At 42.0% G+C, this 23,613-nt stretch overlaps 1 protein-coding gene across 2 annotated transcripts; it reads left to right on the top strand.

The window, feature by feature from the left end:
* The first annotated feature begins 1,865 nt into the window (after window positions 1-1,865).
* On the top strand, window positions 1,866-22,749 carry LOC112239499 (insulin-like growth factor-binding protein 2-A). Of its 2 annotated transcripts, XR_006083673.1 has the most exons (5): window positions 1,866-2,385; window positions 18,417-18,595; window positions 20,920-21,060; window positions 21,494-21,726; window positions 21,978-22,749. XR_006083673.1 is itself a non-coding variant. In XM_042323811.1 (4 exons), the coding sequence occupies exons 1-4, from the start codon at window positions 1,998-2,000 to the stop codon at window positions 21,650-21,652; spliced, it is 867 nt and encodes a 288-aa protein (XP_042179745.1). In that variant the 5' UTR covers window positions 1,866-1,997; the 3' UTR covers window positions 21,653-22,749. The 2 variants fall into 2 exon arrangements, 1 of the variants encoding a protein (XP_042179745.1); XM_042323811.1 differs by having other exon boundaries at window positions 21,494-22,749.
* Window positions 22,750-23,613: the final 864 nt, after the last annotated feature.

The raw sequence follows: 23,613 nt of genomic DNA, 5'->3' as shown, positions 1-23,613 counted from the left end.
ATCACAATACAAACACAGGGTGTGCCCAGGCATCAGGCCAGGCTACTGTTCTTATACATTATAGTCATTATAGCCAGGATACTGTTCTAATACATTATAGTCATTATAGCCAGGATACTTTTCTAATACATTATAGTCATTATAGACAGGATACTGTTCTAATACATTATAGTCAGTATAGCCAGGATACTGTTCTAATACATTATAGTCAGTATAGCCAGGATACTGTTCTAATACATTATAGTCATTATAGCCAGGATACTGTTCTAATACATTATAGTCAGTATAGCCAGGATACTGTTCTAATATATAAAAATATAAACAGGTCATCCAACTGTGCTAGGTCCATATCGGAAATATGCCATTTTCTAATGAAAGGGATTTCTGCTCAGTGTTGTAATGTTTCACTTCATATCAATCAAATGTTATTCGTCACATGCTTCGTTAACAACAGGTGTGGACTAACAGTGAAATGCCTACATACACATATTGAAATGAACTATAGCTCTTTACATATGCATAGAAACAGATAATATATTCATTCACTGCATGTGGAGATCTCACCCAGCACTTGCTATCAATGTGGACCTGTACTTTATCTAGTGTGTATATTGACTTAATAATTCTGGGGGGAATTTTAGGTAGCTGAACTTGATGGGAATGGCATTGCAATAACCGCTGGCCAGATACTGTGGCATGTTACCCCATTACCTGGTGGCCGTCCCCAGACACTGGGCAAACTCTAGCCCCAGGCCTTGTTTATAAACCAGGCCTTCTCTGCTTCTCCTCCCCAATGTTGCTTTTTATAAAATGACATATGAGGTTCTACGCAAACACCCCCAGCATCATCCAGATGCCCCCCAAGATACTGGCCCCTTCAGAAGGGCCCTTTCTCCTCGCGTCCGCCCTCAAGGCCGAGCCGGGATGCCGACCATAAATAGGTGAAATACCATGAAATCAGAGGGCACCCACAAAACAAAATAATTCACATTTATATCTGTGACTCCCTGCCTGGCTGGAGAGTATGGTTACAGTATATATGCAATGTTTATTTCTGTGCCCTTAAATAAACAGTAATTAGTCTCCCGGGCAACCACAGCACTCACTGGATGGGTTAATGGGAGCTTGTTTCGTATGTAAGCACGACATCTCAGCGCCTGGCCCCAGCTGATCAATAGGCAACATACACAGCGCCCACCAGGTAGGGAATGGCATGCAGCGTCTGGGCAGGGCTTTCATTAAGTGTCAATGGACATGGAAGGAATGCTTTTTGTTTATGTCTGTTTGTTTATTTATTTTCTGGGAGAGGGTGCATGCTGATAAAAATAAACATGCTACAGTATGGAATATTGCCTCTCTCAGTCTCAGGCCCAGCCAAGGGAATGCTGCCTCGTTTTCCTCCATTGAGTTGCATGATACTACCACATAGAACATTCTCTTCTTGCCTTTCCCTATTGTACAGTGTATTTTTTGCACATTTCCAACAATAGTACTATTACAAATAGGCTGCATAGCCTATAATGTGGATAGTATCTAGAACTTACATTTCTTAGTTTCCATTGATCAGAATCATTTTAAATAGAACGTTTATAGGGCATCACTTCAGTGTATCCTATGTGTGTTTGGGTTTGTCTGACAGTTATTTCTGCTTGTTGTAATAAATCACCAAATCTATCTATATACAGGCCTCATCAACAGTTGGCCAGAGACACCTGGCTGAGTACCCTAATGTAAGTTGATTACAAAATAACAAGTCATTTGGACTGGTCTTAGGTATACTTGTGCATGAAAACTTGAGAGGCTATATAATATTTTCGTCATAGCACAAAATTGCCTGTTGGGGTTTGCCTGCTGCTCTTCCATACGCGCCACTGGTCTGACGAGCTGTCAATTAATCTGTGGTTGGTAGGACCCTGCAGAACTCAACCCATCCGCTGGCTTCACCTGTTCGCATGCACAGTTATTTTACCTGGAGTTGCGTTCCATCGCCTCACTAAATGACAAGACGTTCCACGCCGAGGATGATATCGTATTCAGGCTGCAGCTTGCTGCTGCTGTCGGTGGCTTTCGTGGGAGCTTCTTTCGCGGAGATGGTCTTCCGTTGCCCGAGTTGCACCGCCGAACGTCAGGCTGCGTGCCCGAAGCTCACCGAGACCTGTGCAGAGATAGTGCGCGAACCGGGCTGCGGTTGCTGCCCGGTGTGCGCCCGGCAAGAGGGCGAGTTATGCGGCGTGTACACCCCGAGATGCTCCAGCGGACTCCGGTGTTACCCGAAGCCGGACTCCGATCTGCCTCTCGAGCAGCTGGTCCAGGGGCTGGGGCTGTGCGGACACAAAGTGGTCACCGAGCCCACGGGGAGCCAGGAGCACCCGGAGCAATTTAGCGGTCAGTTTCAACAAGCTTGATACATTTACAGTGTTATAATGGAACAGAGAGGAAGTTTGGGAAGTATGATCATTAGTAGGCGTTAATCTGTAATTGCCCTTTCATTGGGGTGGTTTACAGCCATTAGCGTGCACCGTATTGTGATTTATTTAATTCGCAGCAGTCTAAGCTAATGATTTTGGCGTCCATTTGCTCATAGAAACATTGAAACTGTAATTAACCCGCTCTAAAACGCCTATTTATTTGAATGCTTTGTTATTACACAGGTATAACACTTTTATAACACAATTTTATCAAGGTACTTTTGCCTTTAATATGTACGGAATTGAACTGCACATGCTATAAGCCTATATTTGGCTTTGGGCTATATGTCCTAATCACAAATGAAAGAAACGTTTGCAGGTAGTATCATCCATCAGTCTCCAACAACAACCAGAACTACACTGGACTAGTTTGACTTATTGACCTCCATGTGTTGACTTATTGGGCCCTTGCTGGAATCCAATAGACTGCCTTACCTATCAATATTATTCCTGTATAACATACACTGTATAAGCAAGCCTATACTTTAAGACTTTACTGTATGCTTGATTATACCCTGAAATAACATTCCCAGCTTGTGTTTTACACAGAAATCCCAAAACATTCCTATTGAATTGGATAACATGAGAGAGGAGAGAGAAGTAAAATAATGCCACATTGATTGGAAATTTGGACTTTGTACTTTGACCCCAACCACTGTCAACTAGTCATGGAGTGTTTGTTGAAGCTCGTTCAGTATGGTGTGATTTCTACTAAAGCTAATGTCAATGTCCCCATCTGCCAAATGTAACATTTGATTAGATTATGAAGGAGAATCTGTGATTCCTGAAAAGTTTAAATGGATTAGGGCCAGGACACCACAGACAGTAGCACTAGAAATGCACGTGGAGTAACCTACACTTGCACATGTAGCCAGAGATAAGTTGGGTCTTAGGAGGTAGTGGTGTTCTAATACTATTTCTATGGTGGAACTCTTCCTGAAATAGCTACTTGCAGTCTGCTTTGCTACAGCCAGATGCCACAGTCTTAGCCTACAGTACAGTGAATTGCAATGACGCCATCCTATATTTCTCTGCTCCAACTGTTTCTCTTCTACTCTGACTGTTTCTATGTATTCACAGCCTGGCATGTAAGGGATGGGTTACACCTGGGTTTCACAGTACTATCATGTACACCAGGGTTACACAGTACTATTATGTACACCTGGGTTACACAGTACTATTATGTACACCTGGGTTTCACAGTACTATCATGTACACCTGGGTTTCACAGTACTATTATGTACACCTGGGTTTCACAGTACTATTATGTACACCTGGGTTACACAGTACTATAATGTACACCTGGGTTACACAGTACTATTATGTACACCTGGGTTACACAGTACTATAATGTACACCTGGGTTACACTGTACTATTATGTACACCTGGGTTACACAGTTCTATAATGTACACCTGGGTTACACAGTTCTATAATGTACACCTGGGTTACACAGTACTATTATGTACACCTGGGTTACATAGTACTATTATGTACACCTGGGTTACACAGTAATATTATGTACAACTGGGTTACACAGTACTATAATGTACATGTAGTGGCTTCCTTTCCTCTTTACCATAGCCACTGCCCAAGCCTGAAGCGGGGTTGTTTGGTACGCATACAGTCCACACACAAGGTTTCCAAACGACCAAACATTCAATGACATCCAGGGAATTGGTGCAACAAAAAGTTGTATTCTTCTTATATCTAACAAAGAAATGATTCTCCAATCAACTTAAAGCATAGAATACTTGATATGGAAAATACATAACATGACCTGTCTGTATGTATGTCTGTATATTCAAAAAACTATACCGCTCCCGCATCTAGCAAGGACGCCCTCCCCCGAAGGCCCAACTTCCTGCCTTTATCCTAACACACTTACCACAATACAATGAATGGGCAAGACGGGGGGCCAAAAACTGAATTACACTAACAAATGAATATATCTCAATCAGGTAAATATAAATCATAAAGGTACGTACCTAATATTTCATCATGTACATTAATATTTAATATATTTACACAAATATACGTGGAGCTCCGTATGTTCAGTCTTTTATACAAATATGTCCAAATCGGCTCTAACAGTACACATGAGTTACACAGTACTATTATGTACACCTGGGTTACACTCTTCTACTATGTTTCTATGTATTCACAGCCTGGCATGTAAGGGATGGGTTACACCTGGTTTACACAGTACTATTATGTACACCTGGGTTACACTCTTCTACTCTGTTTCTATGTATTCACAGCCTGGCATGTAAGGGATGGGTTACACCTGGTTTACACAGTACTATCATGTACACCTGGGTTACACAGTACTATAATGTACACCTGGGTTACACAGTACTATTATGTACACCTGGGTTACACAGTACTATTATGTACACCTGGGTTACACAGTACTATTATGTACACCTGGGTTACACAGTACTATAATGTACACCTGGGTTACACAGTACTGTTATGTTCACCTGGGTTATACAGTACTATTATGTACACCTGGGTTACACAGTACTATTATGTACACCTGGGTAACACAGTACTATAATGTACACCTGGGTTACACAGTACTGTTATGTTCACCTGGGTTATACAGTACTATTATGTATACATGAGCTACACAGTACTATTATATACACCTGAGTTACACAGCACTATTATGTTCACCTGAGTTACACAGTACTATAATGTACACCTGGGTTACACAGTACTATTATGTACACCTGGGTTACACAGTACTATTATGTACACCTGAGTTACACAGTACTATAATGTACACCTGGGTTACACAGTACTATTATGTACACCTGGGTTATACAGTACTATAATGTACTCCTGGGTTACACAGTAATTGTATGTTCACCTGGGTTATACAGTACTATAATGTACACCTGGGTTACACAGTACTATTATGTTCACCTGGGTTATACAGTACTATTATGTACACCTGGGTTATACAGTTCTATAATGTACACCTGGGTTATACAGTACTATTGTGTACACCTGGGTTACTCAGTACTAAATCAAATCAAATTTTATTTATTTGTCACATACACATGGTTAGCAGATGTTAATGCGAGTGTAGCGAAATGCTTGTGCTTCTAGTTCCGACAATGCAGTAATAACGAGCAAGTAATCTAACTAACAATTCCAAAAAAAAACTACTGTCTTATACACAGTGTAAGGGGATAAAGAATATGTACATAAGGATATATGAATGAGTGATGGTACAGAGCAGCATAGGCAAGATACAGTAGATGATATCGAGTACAGTATATACATATGAGATAAGTATGTAAACCAAGTGGCATAGTTAAAGTGGCTAGTGATACATGTATTACATAAGGATGCAGTCGATGATATAGAGTACAGTATCAACGTATGCATATGAGATGAACAATGTAGGGTAAGTAACATTATATAAGGTAGCATTGTTTAAAGTGGCTAGTGATATATTTACATAATTTCCCATCAATTCCCATGATTAAAGTGGCTGGAGTAGAGTCAGTGTCATTGACAGTGTGTTGGCAGTAGCCACTCAATGTTAGTGGTGGCTGTTTAACAGTCTGATGGCCTTGAGATAGAAGCTGTTTTTCAGTCTCTCGGTCCCAGCTTTGATGCACCTGTACTGACCTCGCCTTCTGGATGACAGCGGGGTGAACAGGCAGTGGCTCGGGTGGTTGATGTCCTTGATGATCTTTATGGCCTTCCTGTAGCATCGGGTGGTGTAGGTGTCCTGGAGGGCAGGTAGTTTGCCCCCGGTGATGCGTTGTGCAGACCTCACTACCCTCTGGAGAGCCTTACGGTTGAGGGCGGTGCAGTTGCCATACCAGGCGGTGATACAGCCCGCCAGGATGCTCTCGATTGTGCATCTGTAGAAGTTTGTGAGTGCTTTTGGTGACAAGCCGAATTTCTTCAGCCTCCTGAGGTTGAAGAGGCGCTGCTGCGCCTTCCTCACGATGCTGTCTGTGTGAGTGGACCAATTCAGTTTGTCTGTGATGTGTATGCCGAGGAACTTAAAACTTGCTACCCTCTCCACTACTGTTCCATCGATGTGGATGGGGGGGTGTTCCCTCTGCTGTTTCCTGAAGTCCACAATCATCTCCTTAGTTTTGTTGACGTTGAGTGTGAGGTTATTTTCCTGACACCACACTCCGAGGGCCCTCACCTCCTCCCTGTAGGCCGTCTCGTCGTTGTTGGTAATCAAGCCTACCACTGTTGTGTCGTCCGCAAACTTGATGATTGAGTTGGAGGCGTGCATACTATTATGTACACCTGGGTTACACAGTACTATTATGTATACATGAGCTACACAGTACTATTATATACACCTGAGTTACACAGCACTATTATGTTCACCTGAGTTACACAGTACTATAATGTACACCTGGGTTACACAGTACTATTATGTACACCTGAGTTACACAGTACTATAATGTACACCTGGGTTACACAGTACTATTATGTACACCTGGGTTATACAGTACTATAATGTACTCCTGGGTTACACAGTAATTGTATGTTCACCTGGGTTATACAGTACTATAATGTACACCTGGTTACACAGTACCAATATGTACACGAGCTACACAGTACTATAATGTACACCTGGGTTACACAGTACTATTATGTTCACCTGAGTTGCACAGTACTATAATGTACACCTGGGTTACACAGTACTATTATGTTCACCTGGGTTATACAGTACTATTATGTACACCTGGGTTATACAGTTCTATAATGTACACCTGGGTTATACAGTACTATTGTGTACACCTGGGTTACTCAGTACTATTATGTACACCTGGGTTACACAGTACTATTATGTACACCTGGGTTACACAGTACTATTATGTACACCTGGGTTACACAGTACTATTATGTACACCTGGGTTATACAGTACTATAATGTACACCTGGGTTATACAGTACTGTATGTTCATGTTATACACCACCTGGGTTACACAGTACTATTATGTACACCTGGGTTATACAGTACTATAATGTACACCTGGGTTACACAGTACTGTTATGTTCACCTGGGTTATACAGTACTATTATGTACACCTGGGTTACACAGTACTATAATGTACACCTGGGTTACACAGTACTGTTATGTTCACCTGGGTTATACAGTACTATTATGTATACATGAGCTACACAGTACTATTATATACACCTGAGTTACACAGCACTATTATGTTCACCTGAGTTACACAGTACTATAATGTACACCTGGGTTACACAGTACTATTATGTACACCTGAGTTACACAGTACTAAAATGTACACCTGGGTTACACAGTACTATTATGTACACCTGGGTTATACAGTACTATAATGTACTCCTGGGTTACACAGTAATTGTATGTTCACCTGGGTTATACAGTACTATAATGTACACCTGGTTACACAGTACCAATATGTACACGAGCTACACAGTACTATAATGTACACCTGGGTTACACAGTACTATTATGTTCACCTGAGTTGCACAGTACTATAATGTACACCTGGGTTACACAGTACTATTATGTTCACCTGGGTTATACAGTACTATTATGTACACCTGGGTTATACAGTTCTATAATGTACACCTGGGTTATACAGTACTATAATGTACACCTGGTTACACAGTACCAATATGTACACGAGCTACACAGTACTATAATGTACACCTGGGTTACACAGTACTATTATGTTCACCTGAGTTGCACAGTACTATGATGTACACCTGGGTTACACAGTACTATTATGTACACCTGGGTTATACAGTTCTATAATGTACACCTGGGTTATACAGTACTATTGTGTACACCTGGGTTACACAGTACTATTATGTACACCTGGGTTACACAGTACTATTATGTACACCTGGGTTATACAGTACTATTATGTACACCTGGGTTACACAGTTCTATTATGTACACCTGGGTTACACAGTACTATTATATAACCCTGGGTTACACAGTACTATTATGTACACCTGAGTTACACAGTACTATAATGTACACCTGGGTTATACAGTTTTATAATGTACACCTGGGTTACACAGTACTATAATGTACACCTGGGTTATACAGTTTTATAATGTACACCTGGGTTACACAGTACTATAATGTACACCTGGGTTATACAGTTTTATAATGTACTTCAGACAGAATTCACAGTATGTTACCTGTAAAAACAAAATGAGGCAATGTTTATATGACTCCCTTTCAAACAGTCCCTTATTAACCACTTTCTTGCAGGTTTAAGCATCCCAGTATACAGAGTGATTTAAACTTCTGGACACAATCTGGTGTTTCCACGAGATTATGCAAAAAGCAGCCCCGGTTACACACATTTCCTACACGTTTTCATTGTCTAAATAGGCCGACGTGCGAAACCACAATCAATGACAACTCAGGCCATGGTAGCTACATCACATTTCCTGCTTGTTGAAACAGAATAAACCTTGGGATAATTAATAGCAGTAACACTTCACTTTAATTAAGGGCTTGTTTAATAAAGGGCTTGTTTAATAAAGGGCTTGTGTAATAAAGGGCTTGTGTACTAAAGGGCTTGTTTAATAAGGGGCTTGTTTAATAAAGGTCTTGTTTAATTAAGGGCTTGTGTAATAAAGGGCTTGTTTAATAAAGGGCTTGTTTAATAAAGGGCCTGTGTAATAAAGGGCTTGTTTAATAAAGGGCTTGTTTAATAAAGGGCTTGTTTAATAAAGGGCTTGTTTAATAAAGGGCTTGTTTAACAAAAGGCTTGTTTAATAAAGGGCTTGTTTAATAAAAGGCTTGTTTAATAAAGGGCTTGTTTAATAAAAGGCTTGTTTAATAAAGGGCTTGTTTAATAAAGGGCTTGTTTAATAAAGGGCTTGTTTAATAAAAGGCTTGTTTAATAAAGGGCTTGTTTAATAAAGGGCTTGTTTAATAAAGGGCTTGTTTAATAAAGGGCTTGTTTAATAAAGGGCTTGTTTAATAAAGAGCTTGTTTAATAAAGAGTTTATGAGGAGTTTATAGGATCAGTTTATAATTGAAACTAAAAAAGCATTGGTTAACAGTCACATCCGCTCATGTATCAAAATAATCATCTCTTAACTTACCTGTCTTTCTCATCTGGCAGAACACACGTAATACACACAAATGCAATGAGTTGTCGCATAAAGCTTACTTCTTACTGTTATTATGTGAACACATGTTATAACCAAGGAAAACGTGTTCTGCATTCTCCAAGATTGGATCACTGGGAAATGCAGAGCACCCTATATGCATTCCTTCATGCTACTCATCTCATGCTATACAGGCCTTAATGCATGACTGGCATGTAGCCTTTCATCCATGGAAGACGTGATATGAAAACCCTCCTCAGTGTCTGTGGTGCACCCCGTGTCTCCTCCTTACCTGAACCCTGTGGTGGATGGGCATCTTTATTAGCCCACCAGCCTACGCCTAGACAGTAGCCCCTCATTGTCAATATCAAGTGGTACAGCTACAGTCGGTTTACTGTGATGCTTCAGAGAATGATGTAAATAGAGACGTTGGGGCGAGATTGATTCCACAACAGGCAGATGGGGAGTATATCATATTATTACGTAAAGACACGTCATAGTCAATAATACGTGAATACAAAGACATACTATTAAAAATATATATTTAAGAGAAGGGAAGCGTCCCAAAGGGTTCCCTATAATGGGCCCTGGTCAAAAGTAGTGCACTCCTTTGCAAAAGAGACCCTGCTAAAATAAAGGTTAACTTAATAGGGTGCTATTTGAGACACACCAAGGTTCATCACTCATCCTCCCATCTGGATCACATCGTTGGGCTGCCACTTATCCAACAGAGGGAGGGTTACCCCACCCACAACCCCACCCACAAAAGACCAACAAAAAAAACTCAAAGCTTTACAAGGAAAACAGATCCTGACCATCTGGCTGCAACTGGGCGGTGGAATAACACGGCTCCCTAACGAGGGGTATTCATCTGTACCTGCATGGGTCCACTGCTGGGCTGCCCAGCCCCCTAGACGGTGCCCGCAGGCCCGAAATAGCCCCTGATAATCCCTCCTGCTTCTCTAAAACACAGGCATCACTGCCATCCACCCCTGGGGCTGCAACTTCACCCGAAGCCATGCTAAGAATCTCAGCGTGCCTTCCAGAATAAACCTGCTCCCTTTCTCTTTCTCTCTCACTCTGTTTTTCTCTCCCTCTCCCTTTCATTCTCTCTCTCTCTCTCTCTCTCTCTCTCCCCCTTTCTTTCTTTCTTTCTCTCGCTGGCTCCCTCCCTCCACTCCCTCCCTCCTTCCACTCCCCTCCCTCCCTCTCTCTCTTCAGTGCTTGGAGAAAACACAAGCTATGTCTGAAATGTTACTGAGCTGAGTGGGGTTGGAAGGGGACCTGTAAAAGGACTTTGCAGGGGATAGGGCTGGCTTCGACAGATGGTTTGATGTTTCTTCACCGAAGATAATGGAGTTGAAGGAGTTTTAAGTGCTGGGTATGTGTGTACAGAAGGAGGCCAATGCATTTGGCTGCTGCAATCACCCAAGATCTGTTGTTCATGGCTAGCCCGATGGCTGCAGGCAGAGCTACTGTCTTAGGAGCTCTGCCTGCAGGGCAATTAGGAATTGATCCTGGTGGTTTGTGTATCAAGGCCAGTTGACTTGTTACATTGGTGCCATGACTTGGATCACATGTCTGGTGTAGGGTTGCAAAATTCCTTTTCATCTTTCAATAAATTCCCTGGTTTTCCAGAAATCCTGGTTGGAGGATTCTGGATATCCTGATTATTCCCCCCTGACTCCGGGGGAGCCTCCAACCGGGATTTCAGGCAAACCAGAGAATTTATTGAAAGTCCCGTAAATGCAACCCTAATCTGGTGTCCTATCGTCTCTGTTAATAAAGGATATATGGATATGTTCACTCTTCAAAGTTAATCTGGACTTTTCAGACCTCAAAAGTGGCCTAATGTCAAGGTCACGTCTACAAGCCTCAATCCCAAAGGAATGGGAAAGATGGGCCCCATCTCTCTCCCCTCTCTCTATTCTCTGTATGTGTGTGCTGTAATTGTCCGTGCTGCCCTGCAGGCTCGATGGGCTCTGGCTTGCCTCCGTCTCCCTGTCTCCCTGTCCTCCTGAGCCAGGTGTGTGTGTCCCAAATGGCAAAATACTCCCTTTCCCTATATAGTGCACTACTTTAAACCAGAGTCACATAGGGATATAGTGTTGTTTGGGACGCATCCAGAGTCCCAGGTTTAGCCTGCAGTCAGTCAGTTCAGGGGTGGATAGATGCTTGGCTGGGTGCAGCCAGTGTCTACGTGTCAGGACCTGCCCAGCCCCAGCTAGCTTCATGCTGTGGAGGAGCCTCTCAGGCCAGATAGCCTGGCTGTGAGGTAAACACACTTGCTCTGTGCTGACTGTGTGATTCTAGGAGGAGAGTCCTAGCAGGCCTTGTAAAGGATAATGGGAAGCAGTTATGGAGCTGGCTCTTTTTAACTACAGCTCCCCAAAGTGCTTTACTGTACAGTCGTGGCCAAAGGTTTTGAGAATGACACAAATATACATTTTCACAAAGTTTGCTGCGTCATTGTCTTTAGATATTTTTGGCAGATGTTACTATGGAACACTGAAGTATATTACAAGCATTTCATACGTGTCAAAGGCTTTTATTGACAATTACATTAAGTTGATGCAAAGAGTCAATATTTGCATTGTGGACCCTTCTTTTTCAAGACCTCTGCATGCTGTCAATTAACGTCTGGGCAACATCCTGACTGATGGCAGCCCATTCTTGCATAATCAATGCTTGGAGTTTGTGGGTTTTTGAATTTGTGGGTTTTTGTTTGTCCACCCGCCTCTTGAGGATTGACCACAAATTCTCAATGGGATTAAGGTCTGGGGAGTTTCCTGGCCATGGACCGAAAATATCAAAGTTTTGTTCCCCAAGCAACTTAGTTATCACTTTTGCCTTATGGCAAGGTGCTCCATCATGCTGGAAAAGGCATTGTTCGTCACTAAACTGTTCCTGGATGGTTGGAAGAAGTTGCTCTCGGAGGATGTGTTGGTACCATTCTTTATTCATGGCTGTGTTCTTAGGCAATATTGTGAGTGAGCCCACTCCCTTGGCTGAGAAGCAACCCCACACATGAATGGTCTCAGGATGCTTTACTGTTGTCATGACACAGGACTGATGGTAGCGCTCTCCTTGTCTTCTCCTGACAAGCTTTTTTCCAGATGCCCTAAACAATCAGAAAGGGGATTCATCAGAGAAAATGACTTTACCCCAATCCTCAGCAGTCCGATCCCTGTATCTTTTGCAGAATATCAGTCTGTCTCTGATGTTTTTCCTGGAGAGAAGTGGCTTCTTTGCTGCCCTTCCTGACACCAGGCCATCCTCCAAAAGTCTTCGCCTCACTGTGCGTGCAGATGCACTCACACCTGCCTGCTGCCATTCCTGAGCAAGCTCTGTACTGGTGGTGCCCCGATTCCGCAGCTGAATTAACTTTAGGAGACGGTCCTGGCGCTTGCTGGACTTTCTTTTCTTGAAGTTCTTGATGATCTGATAAATGATCCGATAAACGCCCAATTTTTCAGTTTTTGATTTGTTAAAAAAGTTTGAAATATCCAATCAATGTCGTTCCACTTCATGATTGTGTCCCACTTGTTGTTGATTCTTCACAAAAAATACAATTTTATATCTTTATGTTTGAAGCCTGAAATGTGGCAAAGGGTCGCAAAGTTCAAGGGGGCCGAATACTTTCGCAAGGCACTGTATATTTGTGTCATTCTAAAAACCTTTGGCCACGACTGTACAGTCAATTGTGAAGGTGATACGTTATATATACACATAAACACGGGGAAATACAGTATCATTATCACTATGCTGGCCCTAGAGTGAGGTAATATTCATTTATTACACAATAAGTCACATTGAGATTAAAGGGGAGAATTAAAGGGATCATTTGAACCATGAATGTGTGTTGGTTTGACCTATCCAGTCTCCTCTTCTCCATCCATGGGCCATCTGCTCAGTTGACTAGAGTCTAGACTGTCAGACATGAACCTTCTCTCCTTTGTGCTGTTCTGGGAATTTGACAAATATCAGCTATTAAAAAAGCAAGGAAGCCACTCATCCCTTTTGTCTGCTGTATTCATTCAAGCAGTGGACCGGACAACAAAGTAAAAACAATGGAGCTGCAGCTCTGTTGACGTTGCAAAGCCCAGGCCCACCTCTGTGGATCGGTGGAACAGAGTGTACTGCAGGAACGGGGCCCCCTTAGAGTGGGGTCCTGACCCTGTCCGTGTGTGTGTGTGTGTGTGTGTGTGTGTGTGTGTGTGTGTGTGTGTGTGTGTGTGTGTGTGTGTGTGTGTGTGTGTGTGTGGTATTTAATAGACTCAGACCTTCTCAGGTTTCCTCCGTGAAGCTGGAATCAGTATATTACAGTTGGAGACAGTTGGGATTATCTAATATATGAAAACAACTTAATTTGTGTGTGTGTGTGTGTGTGTTTGTGCATGTCTCACACCTGATTCCAGTTGATTTCTGACCTCTGTTCTGCAAAGGACACTGAGAGCACAAAGAGTTTCATGAGGAGAGCTGAAGTTAGATCCGATTGTTTCATGAGGAGAGCTGAAGTTAGATCTGATAGTTTCATGAAGACAGCTGAAGTTATATCTGATAGTTTCATGAAGACAGCTGAAGTTATATCTGATAGTTTCATGAAGACAGCTGAAGTTAGATCTGATAGTTTCATGAAGACAGCTGAAGTTAGATCTGATAGTTTCATGAAGACAGCTGAAGTTATATCTGATAGTTTCATGAAGACAGCTGAAGTTAGATCTGATAGTTTCATGAAGACAGCTGAAGTTAGATCTGATAGTTTCATGAAGACAGCTGAAGTTATATCTGATAGTTTCATGAAGACAGCTGAAGTTAGATCTGATAGTTTCATGAAGACAGCTGAAGTTAGATCTGATAGTTTCATGAGGAGTCCTGAAGTTAGATCTGATAGTTTTATGAGGAGTCCTGAAGTTAGATCTGATAGTTTCATGAAGACAGCTGAAGTTAGATCTGATAGTTTCATGAAGACAGCTGAAGTTAGATCTGATAGTTTTATGAGGAGTCCTGAAGTTAGATCTGATAGTTTCATGAAGACAGCTGAAGTTAGATCTGATAGTTTCATGAGGAGTCCTGAAGTTAGATCTGATAGTTTCATGAGGAGTCCTGAAGTTAGATCTGATAGTTTCATGAAGACAGCTGAAGTTATATCTGATAGTTTCATGAAGACAGCTGAAGTTAGATCTGATAGTTTCATGAAGACAGCTGAAGTTATATCTGATAGTTTCATGAAGACAGCTGAAGTTAGATCTGATAGTTTCATGAGGAGTCCTGAAGTTAGATCTGATAGTTTTATGAGGAGAGCTGAAGTTAGATCTGATAGTTTCATGAGGAGTCCTGAAGTTAGATCTGATAGTTTCATGAGGAGAGCTGAAGTTAGATCTGATAGTTTCATGAGGAGTCCTGAAGTTATATCTGATAGTTTCATGAGGAGTCCTGAAGTTATATCTGATAGTTTCATGAGGAGTCCTGAAGTTATATCTGATAGTTTCATGAGGAGTCCTGAAGTTAGATCTGATAGTTTTATGAGGAGTCCTGAAGTTATATCTGATAGTTTCATGAGGAGAGCTGAAGTTAGATCTGATAGTTTCATGAGGAGTCCTGAAGTTATATCTGATAGTTTTATGAGGAGTCCTGAAGTTATATCTGATAGTTTCATGAGGAGAGCTGAAGTTAGATCTGATAGTTTCATGAGGAGTCCTGAAGTTAGATCTGATAGTTTTATGAGGAGAGCTGAAGTTAGATCTGATAGTTTCATGAGGAGAGCTGAAGTTAGATCTGATAGTTTCATGAGGAGTCCTGAAGTTATATCTGATAGTTTTATGAGGAGAGCTGAAGTTAGATCTGATAGTTTCATGAAGACAGCTGAAGTTAGATCTGATAGTTTCATGAAGACAGCTGAAGTTATATCTGATAGTTTCATGAAGACAGCTGAAGTTAGATCTGATAGTTTCATGAAGACAGCTGAAGTTATATCTGATAGTTTCATGAAGACAGCTGAAGTTAGATCTGATAGTTTCATGAGGAGTCCTGAAGTTAGATCTGATAGTTTTATGAGGAGAGCTGAAGTTAGATCTGATAGTTTCATGAGGAGTCCTGAAGTTAGATCTGATAGTTTCATGAGGAGAGCTGAAGTTAGATCTGATAGTTTCATGAGGAGTCCTGAAGTTATATCTGATAGTTTCATGAGGAGTCCTGAAGTTATATCTGATAGTTTCATGAGGAGTCCTGAAGTTAGATCTGATAGTTTTATGAGGAGTCCTGAAGTTATATCTGATAGTTTCATGAGGAGAGCTGAAGTTAGATCTGATAGTTTCATGAGGAGTCCTGAAGTTATATCTGATAGTTTTATGAGGAGTCTGAAGTTATATCTGATTTTCATGAGGAGTCCTGAAGTTATATCTGATAGTTTCATGAGGAGTCCTGAAGTTAGATCTGATAGTTTCATGAGGAGTCCTGAATAGTTTCATGATCTGATTAGTTTCATGAGTTTCATGAGAGCTGAAGTAGTTTTATGAGGAGAGCTGAAGTTATATCTGATAGTTTCATTAGATCTGATAGTTTCATGAGGAGTCCTGAAGTTAGCTGATAGATGAGGAGTCTGATAGTTTTCATGAGCTGAAGATTAGATCTGATAGTTTCATGAGGAGTCCTGAAGTTATATCTGATAGTTTTATGAGGAGAGCTCCTGAAGTTATATCTGATAGTTTCATGAGGAGAGCTCTGATAGTTTCATGATGAGTTTTATGAGGAGTCTGAAGTTAGATCTGATAGTTTCATGAGGAGAGCTGAAGTTAGATGTTTTCAGATCTGATAGTTTCATGAAGACAGCTTGAAGTTAGATCTGATAGTTTCATGAGGAGTCCTGAAGTTAGATCTGATAGTTTTATGAGGAGAGCTGAGTTAGATCTGATAGTTTCATGAGGAAAGCTGAAGTTAGATCTGATAGTTTTATGAGGAGAGCTGAAGTTAGATCTGATAGTTTCATGAGGAGAGCTGAAGTTAGATCTGATAGTTTCATGAGGAGAGCTGAAGTTAGATGTTTAGATCTGATAGTTTCATGAGGAGAGATGAAGTTAGATGTTTAGATCTGATAGTTTCATGAGGAGAGATGAAGTTAGATGTTTAGATCTGATCCTCTCAGGAGGAGAGCTGAAGTTAGATCTGTCACTGTTGTGTCGTCAGCAAACTTAATGATTGTGTTAAATTCGTGCTTGACCACACAGTCGTGGGTGAACAGGGAGTACAGGAGGGGACTAAGCACGCACCCCTGAGGGGCCCCAGTGTTGAGGATCAGCCTGGCAGATGTGTTGTTGCCTACCCTTACCACCTGGGGGCGGCCCGCCAGAAAGTCCAGGATCCAGTTGCAGAGGGAGGTGTTTAGTCCCAGGGTCCTTGTCTTAGTGATGAGCTTTGTGGGCACTATGGTGTTGAGCGCTGACCTGTAGTCATTGAACAGCATTCTCACATAGGTGTTCCTTTTGTCCAGGTGGGAAAGGAAGTGTGGAGTGCGATTAAGATTGCATCATCTGTGGATCTGTTGAAGTGGTATGCAAATTGGAGTGATCTAGGGTTTCTGGCATGATGGTGTTGATGTGAGCCATGACCAGCCTTTCAAAGCACTTCATGGCTACCGACGTGAGTGCTACAGGGCAGTAATCATTTAGGCATGTTACCTCCGCTATCTTAGGCACAGGGACTATGGTGGTCTGTTTGAAACATGTAGGTATTACATATTACATATTATATATCTACTGGATTGTAAACGTCAGAGGGACCCCCTTGCTCCTTCCTTGGTGTAGAATACACTTCACTTAAGGGCCGGCCAACCCTGTTATATCTTATTTATATCTTATAACCTATCCCCCCTCTGTCGTTAATAGTGGTATGTCACTGGACAGCCTGACAGTACAGAGAGTTTGTAAACAATACATTACTCTGAAAGTTTATTCATCTAAGATTTCCTCAAAACAAGGTCCAGCCAACTGTTTCCCCTGCAGTTTCTGTTATTCTTCCATTTTGACGGTCCCAGAGCCCTGGGAGAGCTGCTAGTGGGCTCTCAGCCACCGCTCTGTCTGTTGTCAGGAATAGCATGGACAGCTAGTGGACTCACAGGGCCAGGCCCCCTGCATTGTTTGGTTGATGTTTAACCACAGGTTATCTGGTCAAACAGCTGAGGACTTCTACCTCCCTTCCCCAGATAGTGTGGTGTGTTAGTTCTGGGTGGTTGCTGTTCAAGCTTTCATTCTAATCAGTCGGACATGAAAAAGAGCTAGTGCCCTTTCATGACATGCCTTGACATTGGAGGTGAGGAGGACACTAGTCATAGCAAGTGAAGGTGCCCCATAGTTAACAGAAAAGTCTTATGTCTTCAGCTCTTCAGTGGCCAATAAACCTGGAGTGTACACAGACAGAATCAGATGTTCACTATTGGTTCTCATTCTTGGAAGTTAAAATGGAAAAAATATACAAATAATAATGTTTCACAATATTTTTGAAAAAGGTCCAAAATATTGCACATTTAAAGATGTATCTATTTACTCTGAAAGATTCACCATGCATGCCATTGCCAAATGTACTAAAGCCAACCTGCTGGCCCTATCTTTCCATAGAGCTGTTTTGACTGTGTTTGTATGTATGTGTGTGTGTGTGTGTGTGTGTGTGTGTGTGTGTGTGTGTGTGTGTGTGTGTGTGTGTGTGTGTGTGTGTGTGTGTGTGTGTGTGTGTGTGTGTGTGTGTGTGTGTGTGTGTGTGTGTGTGTGTGTGTGTGCGTGCGTATGTGCATGTGTGTGAGTCTGTGCATGCATCTGTGTCTGCGTGCGTGTCTCTCCCTCAGGGGAGGTGGTGGACCTCCCGGACACGAGCCTGACAGAGATCCCCCCGGTGAGGAAGGCAACTAAGGACAACCCATGGCTGGGGCCCAAGGAGAACGCTATGCGCCAGCACCGACAGGAGATGAAGACCAAGATGAAGAGTAACAAGCCGGAGGACCCCAAAACTCCCCGTGGCAAGCAGGTTAGTAAACACCTAGTAGTAAACAGTTAGGCTACATCACAAATAGCACCCTATTCCCTATATAAGGCACTATTTTTAACCAGGGCCCATATTAAGGGAATAGGGTGCCATTTGAGACGCTGCCTTGGTAAACCGAGACCATTAGTGCGTCACATCTGTTAGTAAACAGTTAGTGAACCTGGGATCATGATTAGCAGTGTCCATGTCCCTTTAGGAAGGAGTCAGTCTTATCAGAACCTAGTGCATTGCTGCCATCTTCTGGAGCAGACCTGATGGTGTCCAGCAGCTAACAATGTCTTACTGCCAATTTGGACAGTTAAGGTCAGCTTTTTCAATCGGAAAATGTAGATAAGCATTTCTATTGGACAAGATAGCCCTCCGTTTGACAACGTTTGCCCCATCTGAAGCGTACTGAACGTGACCATGGGAAAGGTGTAAATGTTTCACACATGACAGTACAAGACCCTACTGTTGAAAACTGTATTGTTTCCTTGAAGTCGGGCCTGGCGTCCTGTTGTAGACCGACCTAGGAAATGACTTTGGTAGTACTTTATAATAACACCTTGTAATGAAGCATTTATAATGGATTAATAAATTGTTTATTCATCATTACACCCACATATGTAAATGTTAGTAAGCCAAGAATTCACATATTTATATTTATGAATAACTATGTCATAATAATTAACACAATCGTTCATAAGCTGTTTAATATCGGTCCTTATAAACCATCTACTAATCATTAGTTAAGTGTTTTTGTGTGGCCTCATTTAAAGTGAGCGCTATTTATACTTTATAAATGCTTGGTAAATGTTCTGAGTGACCAGTGTAATTTCTCACAAAATGATGGACATGCCATTGGTAGACATTCCAGCAGTACCTGAATAAACGGTTTACTAAACTATTATAAACGCTTTATTTCAAGATGTTATTATAAACTACTACCAGTACTTATTTTCCCACATTGAGTGATTTTCCTTGGGGATAATGATTTTGGCATTTCACGGATGCCAAGTTTAAACTAGAACCATTTGCCCCGGATATTAGCGAGTCTTGGCAACACATCAAAACCCATCAGGAGAGACTGTAAGTGCAAAGAAATGAACATTACAATCGGTTTGCAATTGATGAAGCCATAACGCCTAGGCAATCAGGTGCTTTGGCAATAATCCATGAATAGAATTAGTCATGCAAATATAATTTACTCTCAGTTATACCTGTGAGGGAAACATTCATTTTCATGTGAATTAATAATTGTATTCTATATTTTTGTAGTGCTTTCATTTCATTTCCTGTGGATTATTATTCCTCCGAGAATCCAGTTCTTAACCTTTGTAGATGATTTTGGAGAATGTTTTATTTCTTTTCTCAAACAGTGGTCTGACGGTATTGCTGGGTCATTAATCATGTAGTCTCCCTAGGCCGACGGTTTGCCTCCCACAATGTATCCAGTGTTCCAGCACACATGTCTGCTGACAGTACCAGCATCGGTTGGGACAAGAGGCGGAAATGGGACTCGAGCAGGAAATCAGTCCAGAGCCTTTCCGTTCATGTCCTGACAAAAACATTAGCCTACCACCGGACACAAAATCGGTATTTTAGTTAGATATTTTCAATGAGTGTATTTGGCAAGTAAGTTGTTTGCTTGTGCCATGACAGCTAACGTTAGCGTTACAAGTTTACAACGTTGTTTTTCACGAGAAGAAATCCCGTCTGCATTTTAAGCCCATCCAAACCAAACTAGTAATATATTCTAAAGAGCACCCTGCCCGGGAATTGAGATATGTACATATAGCTAGAATTAAGCTAACAGATAGTCAACAGTAGCAGCAGCATATGTGATAAGTGAAAAATGTTAGTGCAAAAAAGGTCAATGCCGGGTAGCTATTTGGTTAACTATTCAAATAATTATTTTGCAGTCTCATGGCTTTGGGGTAGAAGTTCAGAGTCCTGTTGGTTCCAGACTTGGTGCATCGGTATTCTTGCCGTGTGTAGCAGAGAGAACAGTCTATGACTTGGGTGGCTGGAGTCTGACAATTTTTAGAGCCTTCCTCTGACACCGCCTGGTATAGAGGTCCTGGATGGCAGGGAGCTCGGCCTCAGTGTAATAGTCAGAGACTATTAATCACGTGAATGGTGTTGCCTGTTGCTTCAAGGTCTGAGATTTCCCAGACTATTAATCATGTGAATGGTGTTGCCTGTTGCTTCAAGGTCTGAGATTTCCCAGACTATTAATCATGTGAATTGTGTTGCCTGTTGCTCCAAGGTCTGAGATTTCCCAGGCTATTAATCATGTGACTGGTGTTGCCTGTTGTGTACTGTAGATTCAGTGTCAGCAGGAGTTGGACCAGGTGCTGGAGAGGATATCTAAGATGCCCTTCAGAGATAACCGAGGCCCACTGGAAGACCTGTATGTTCTGCACATCCCCAACTGTGACAAGAGGGGGCAGTATAACCTCAAACAGGTGACTACACCCTGCACATCCCCAACTGTGACAAGAGGGGGCAGTAAACCTCGAACAGGTCACTACACTCTGCACATCCCCAACTGTGACAAGAGGGGGCAGTATAACCTCAAAGAGGTGACTACACCCTGCACATCCCCAAATGTGACAGAGGGGGCAGTGTAACCTCAAACAGGTGGCTACACCCTGCACATCCCCAACTGTGACAAGAGGGGGCAGTATAACCTCGAACAGGTGACTACACGATGCACATCCCCAACTGTGACAAGAGGGGGCAGTATAACCTCAAACAGGTGACTACACCCTGCACATCCCCAACTGTGACAAGAGGGGGCAGTGTAACCTCAAAAAGAACACTCTTACTCCATGGCCCAGGAGCATCCACACACACACAGACACACACACACAAACACATGTTCATTCTGTGTTTCAGTGTAAGATGTCTCTGCACGGCCAGAGGGGGGAGTGCTGGTGCGTCAACCCACACACCGGTCGGCCCATCCCATCAGCACCGACCGTGAGGGGAGACCCAAACTGCAGCCAGTACCTTAGAGGGCCAGAGATGGACACCCTCGCCTCAGCCCAGAATTAGTACGGCCCTGGTTCTCCCTTTGATCGGCCTGAGTCTTAAAACACAACAGAGGAAGCAGTACTCTAAACACTTAAGTAAGCTATCAAAATGTTTGTGCGTCTGTTTCTGTTTCTGTGTATAGTTTTGTTTGGTATTAAATCAATTCTCAGCGATATCGTACAATGTATCCACCATAATGTGTCTTGGCTTGAGAACAAATTCCACTGCAAGGCCATAGGATGTGACAGGCAACAAAGATGAAACCCATTCTTCTTTGCAATTTCAAAGGAAGTCAGTGTTTAACTGGTATTTTCATTGATCTCTCTCTCTTTCCCTCCTCTCGTAGCTTTTCTGTGGTGAACAAAGTCTATTGAGAAGAATGTTTACTATGGGCTGAATTCTAACTAGAAATCTGTGTGTCCATCTCAGACTTTTGTGTAAAATTCAAGCATTGATGTCAATGGGCGATTTGCACGTAAATTCCAATAATATGCACATTTGGGAATTAGTATTCACCCCTATGGACCTCTTGTATTCAATGTATCTGTTGTAGGGTATCTAGAGAAATGTTGTCATGAAAAAATGATTTGACTTATTTGAAAGGTGAATATGTGAAGCAAAAAACAAAACAGCAAATTGACGCTTTAAGGGATTAGTGTCTTACTTACTTAGTGTTTGTATGGCTGTGTTTACACTGGTAGCCCAATTCTAATATTTTGACACCGATTCGTCTTTTGACCAGTCAGATCAGATCTTCTGCGTGTGTAAACGCAGCCCAAATGTCTTACTTTCTGGTGCTGGGAAGTGAACATGTCAAATGTTTGGTGGTTGTGTACTCAACTCTGCCTACCGTTTGTTTGTTTTACAGTGTTCTACGCCTTCAGGTTGGTAGGCTACTAAAACTATGAAACCTACCTTCTATAGCCTTTTGGAATACACATATGTCTTCTATACACTGTAGGAAAACCACATAGACAAAGTCTTGTTGTTACAAACACAAATACACGTTTTAGATTTCCTCGTTAACAGGAACACAAATAGAAATGTAGAATTGTTTTGTGATAAAGAACGTCTTGCTATAAGATGAAGTACATGATTAAATGGATGGTAACTTCCTGTACGTTGATTGTGTATTCATTCGGGCGTATGCCCTGGTATCTTGTGTCTCATTTTCTTACTGGAGGTCTAGGTGTAGATAAGCCATCGTATTTCATGGTACAACCCATTTCATGGTACAACCCAGTTCAAAGCTAAACCCACATGATTGCCTATGTTCAGGTGTTTCATGGTACAACCCATTTCATGGTACAACCCAGTTCAAAGCTAAACCCACATGATTGCCTTTGTTCAGGTGTTTCATGGTACAACCCAGTTCAAAGCTAAACCCACATGATTGCCTTTGTTCAGGTGTTTCATGGTACAACCCAGTTCAAAGCTAAACCCACATGATTGCCTTTGTTCAGGTGTTTCAACAACCAGTTCAAAGCTAAACCCACATGATTGCCTATGTTCAAGTGTTTCATGGTACAACCCAGTTCAAAGCTAAACCCACATGATTGCCTATGTTCAGGTGATTGCCTATGTTCAAGTGTTTCATGGTACAACCCAGTTCAAAGCTAAACCCACATGATTGCCTATGTTCAAGTGTTTCATGGTGCAACCCAGTTCAAAGCTAAACCCACATGATTGCCTATGTTCAGGTGTTTCATGGTACAACCCAGTTCAAAGCTAAACCCACATGATTGCCTTTGTTCAGGTGTTTCATGGTACAACCCATTTCATGGTACAACCCAGTTCAAAGCTGAACCCACATGATTGCCTTTGTTCAGGTGTTTCATGGTACAACCCATTTCATGGTACAACCCAGTTCAAAGCTGAACCCACATGATTGCCTTTGTTCAGGTGTTTCATGGCAGTTGGCAGACACTGCTTTGTATGTATGGAAATTCTTCTACGTTTCTTTATGTGGTATGGTAGCTATG

Source organism: Oncorhynchus tshawytscha, linkage group LG07 (assembly GCF_018296145.1).
Source record: "Oncorhynchus tshawytscha isolate Ot180627B linkage group LG07, Otsh_v2.0, whole genome shotgun sequence".
NCBI lineage: Eukaryota > Metazoa > Chordata > Actinopteri > Salmoniformes > Salmonidae > Oncorhynchus > Oncorhynchus tshawytscha.
This window is presented reverse-complemented; position numbering and strand designations above follow the sequence as displayed.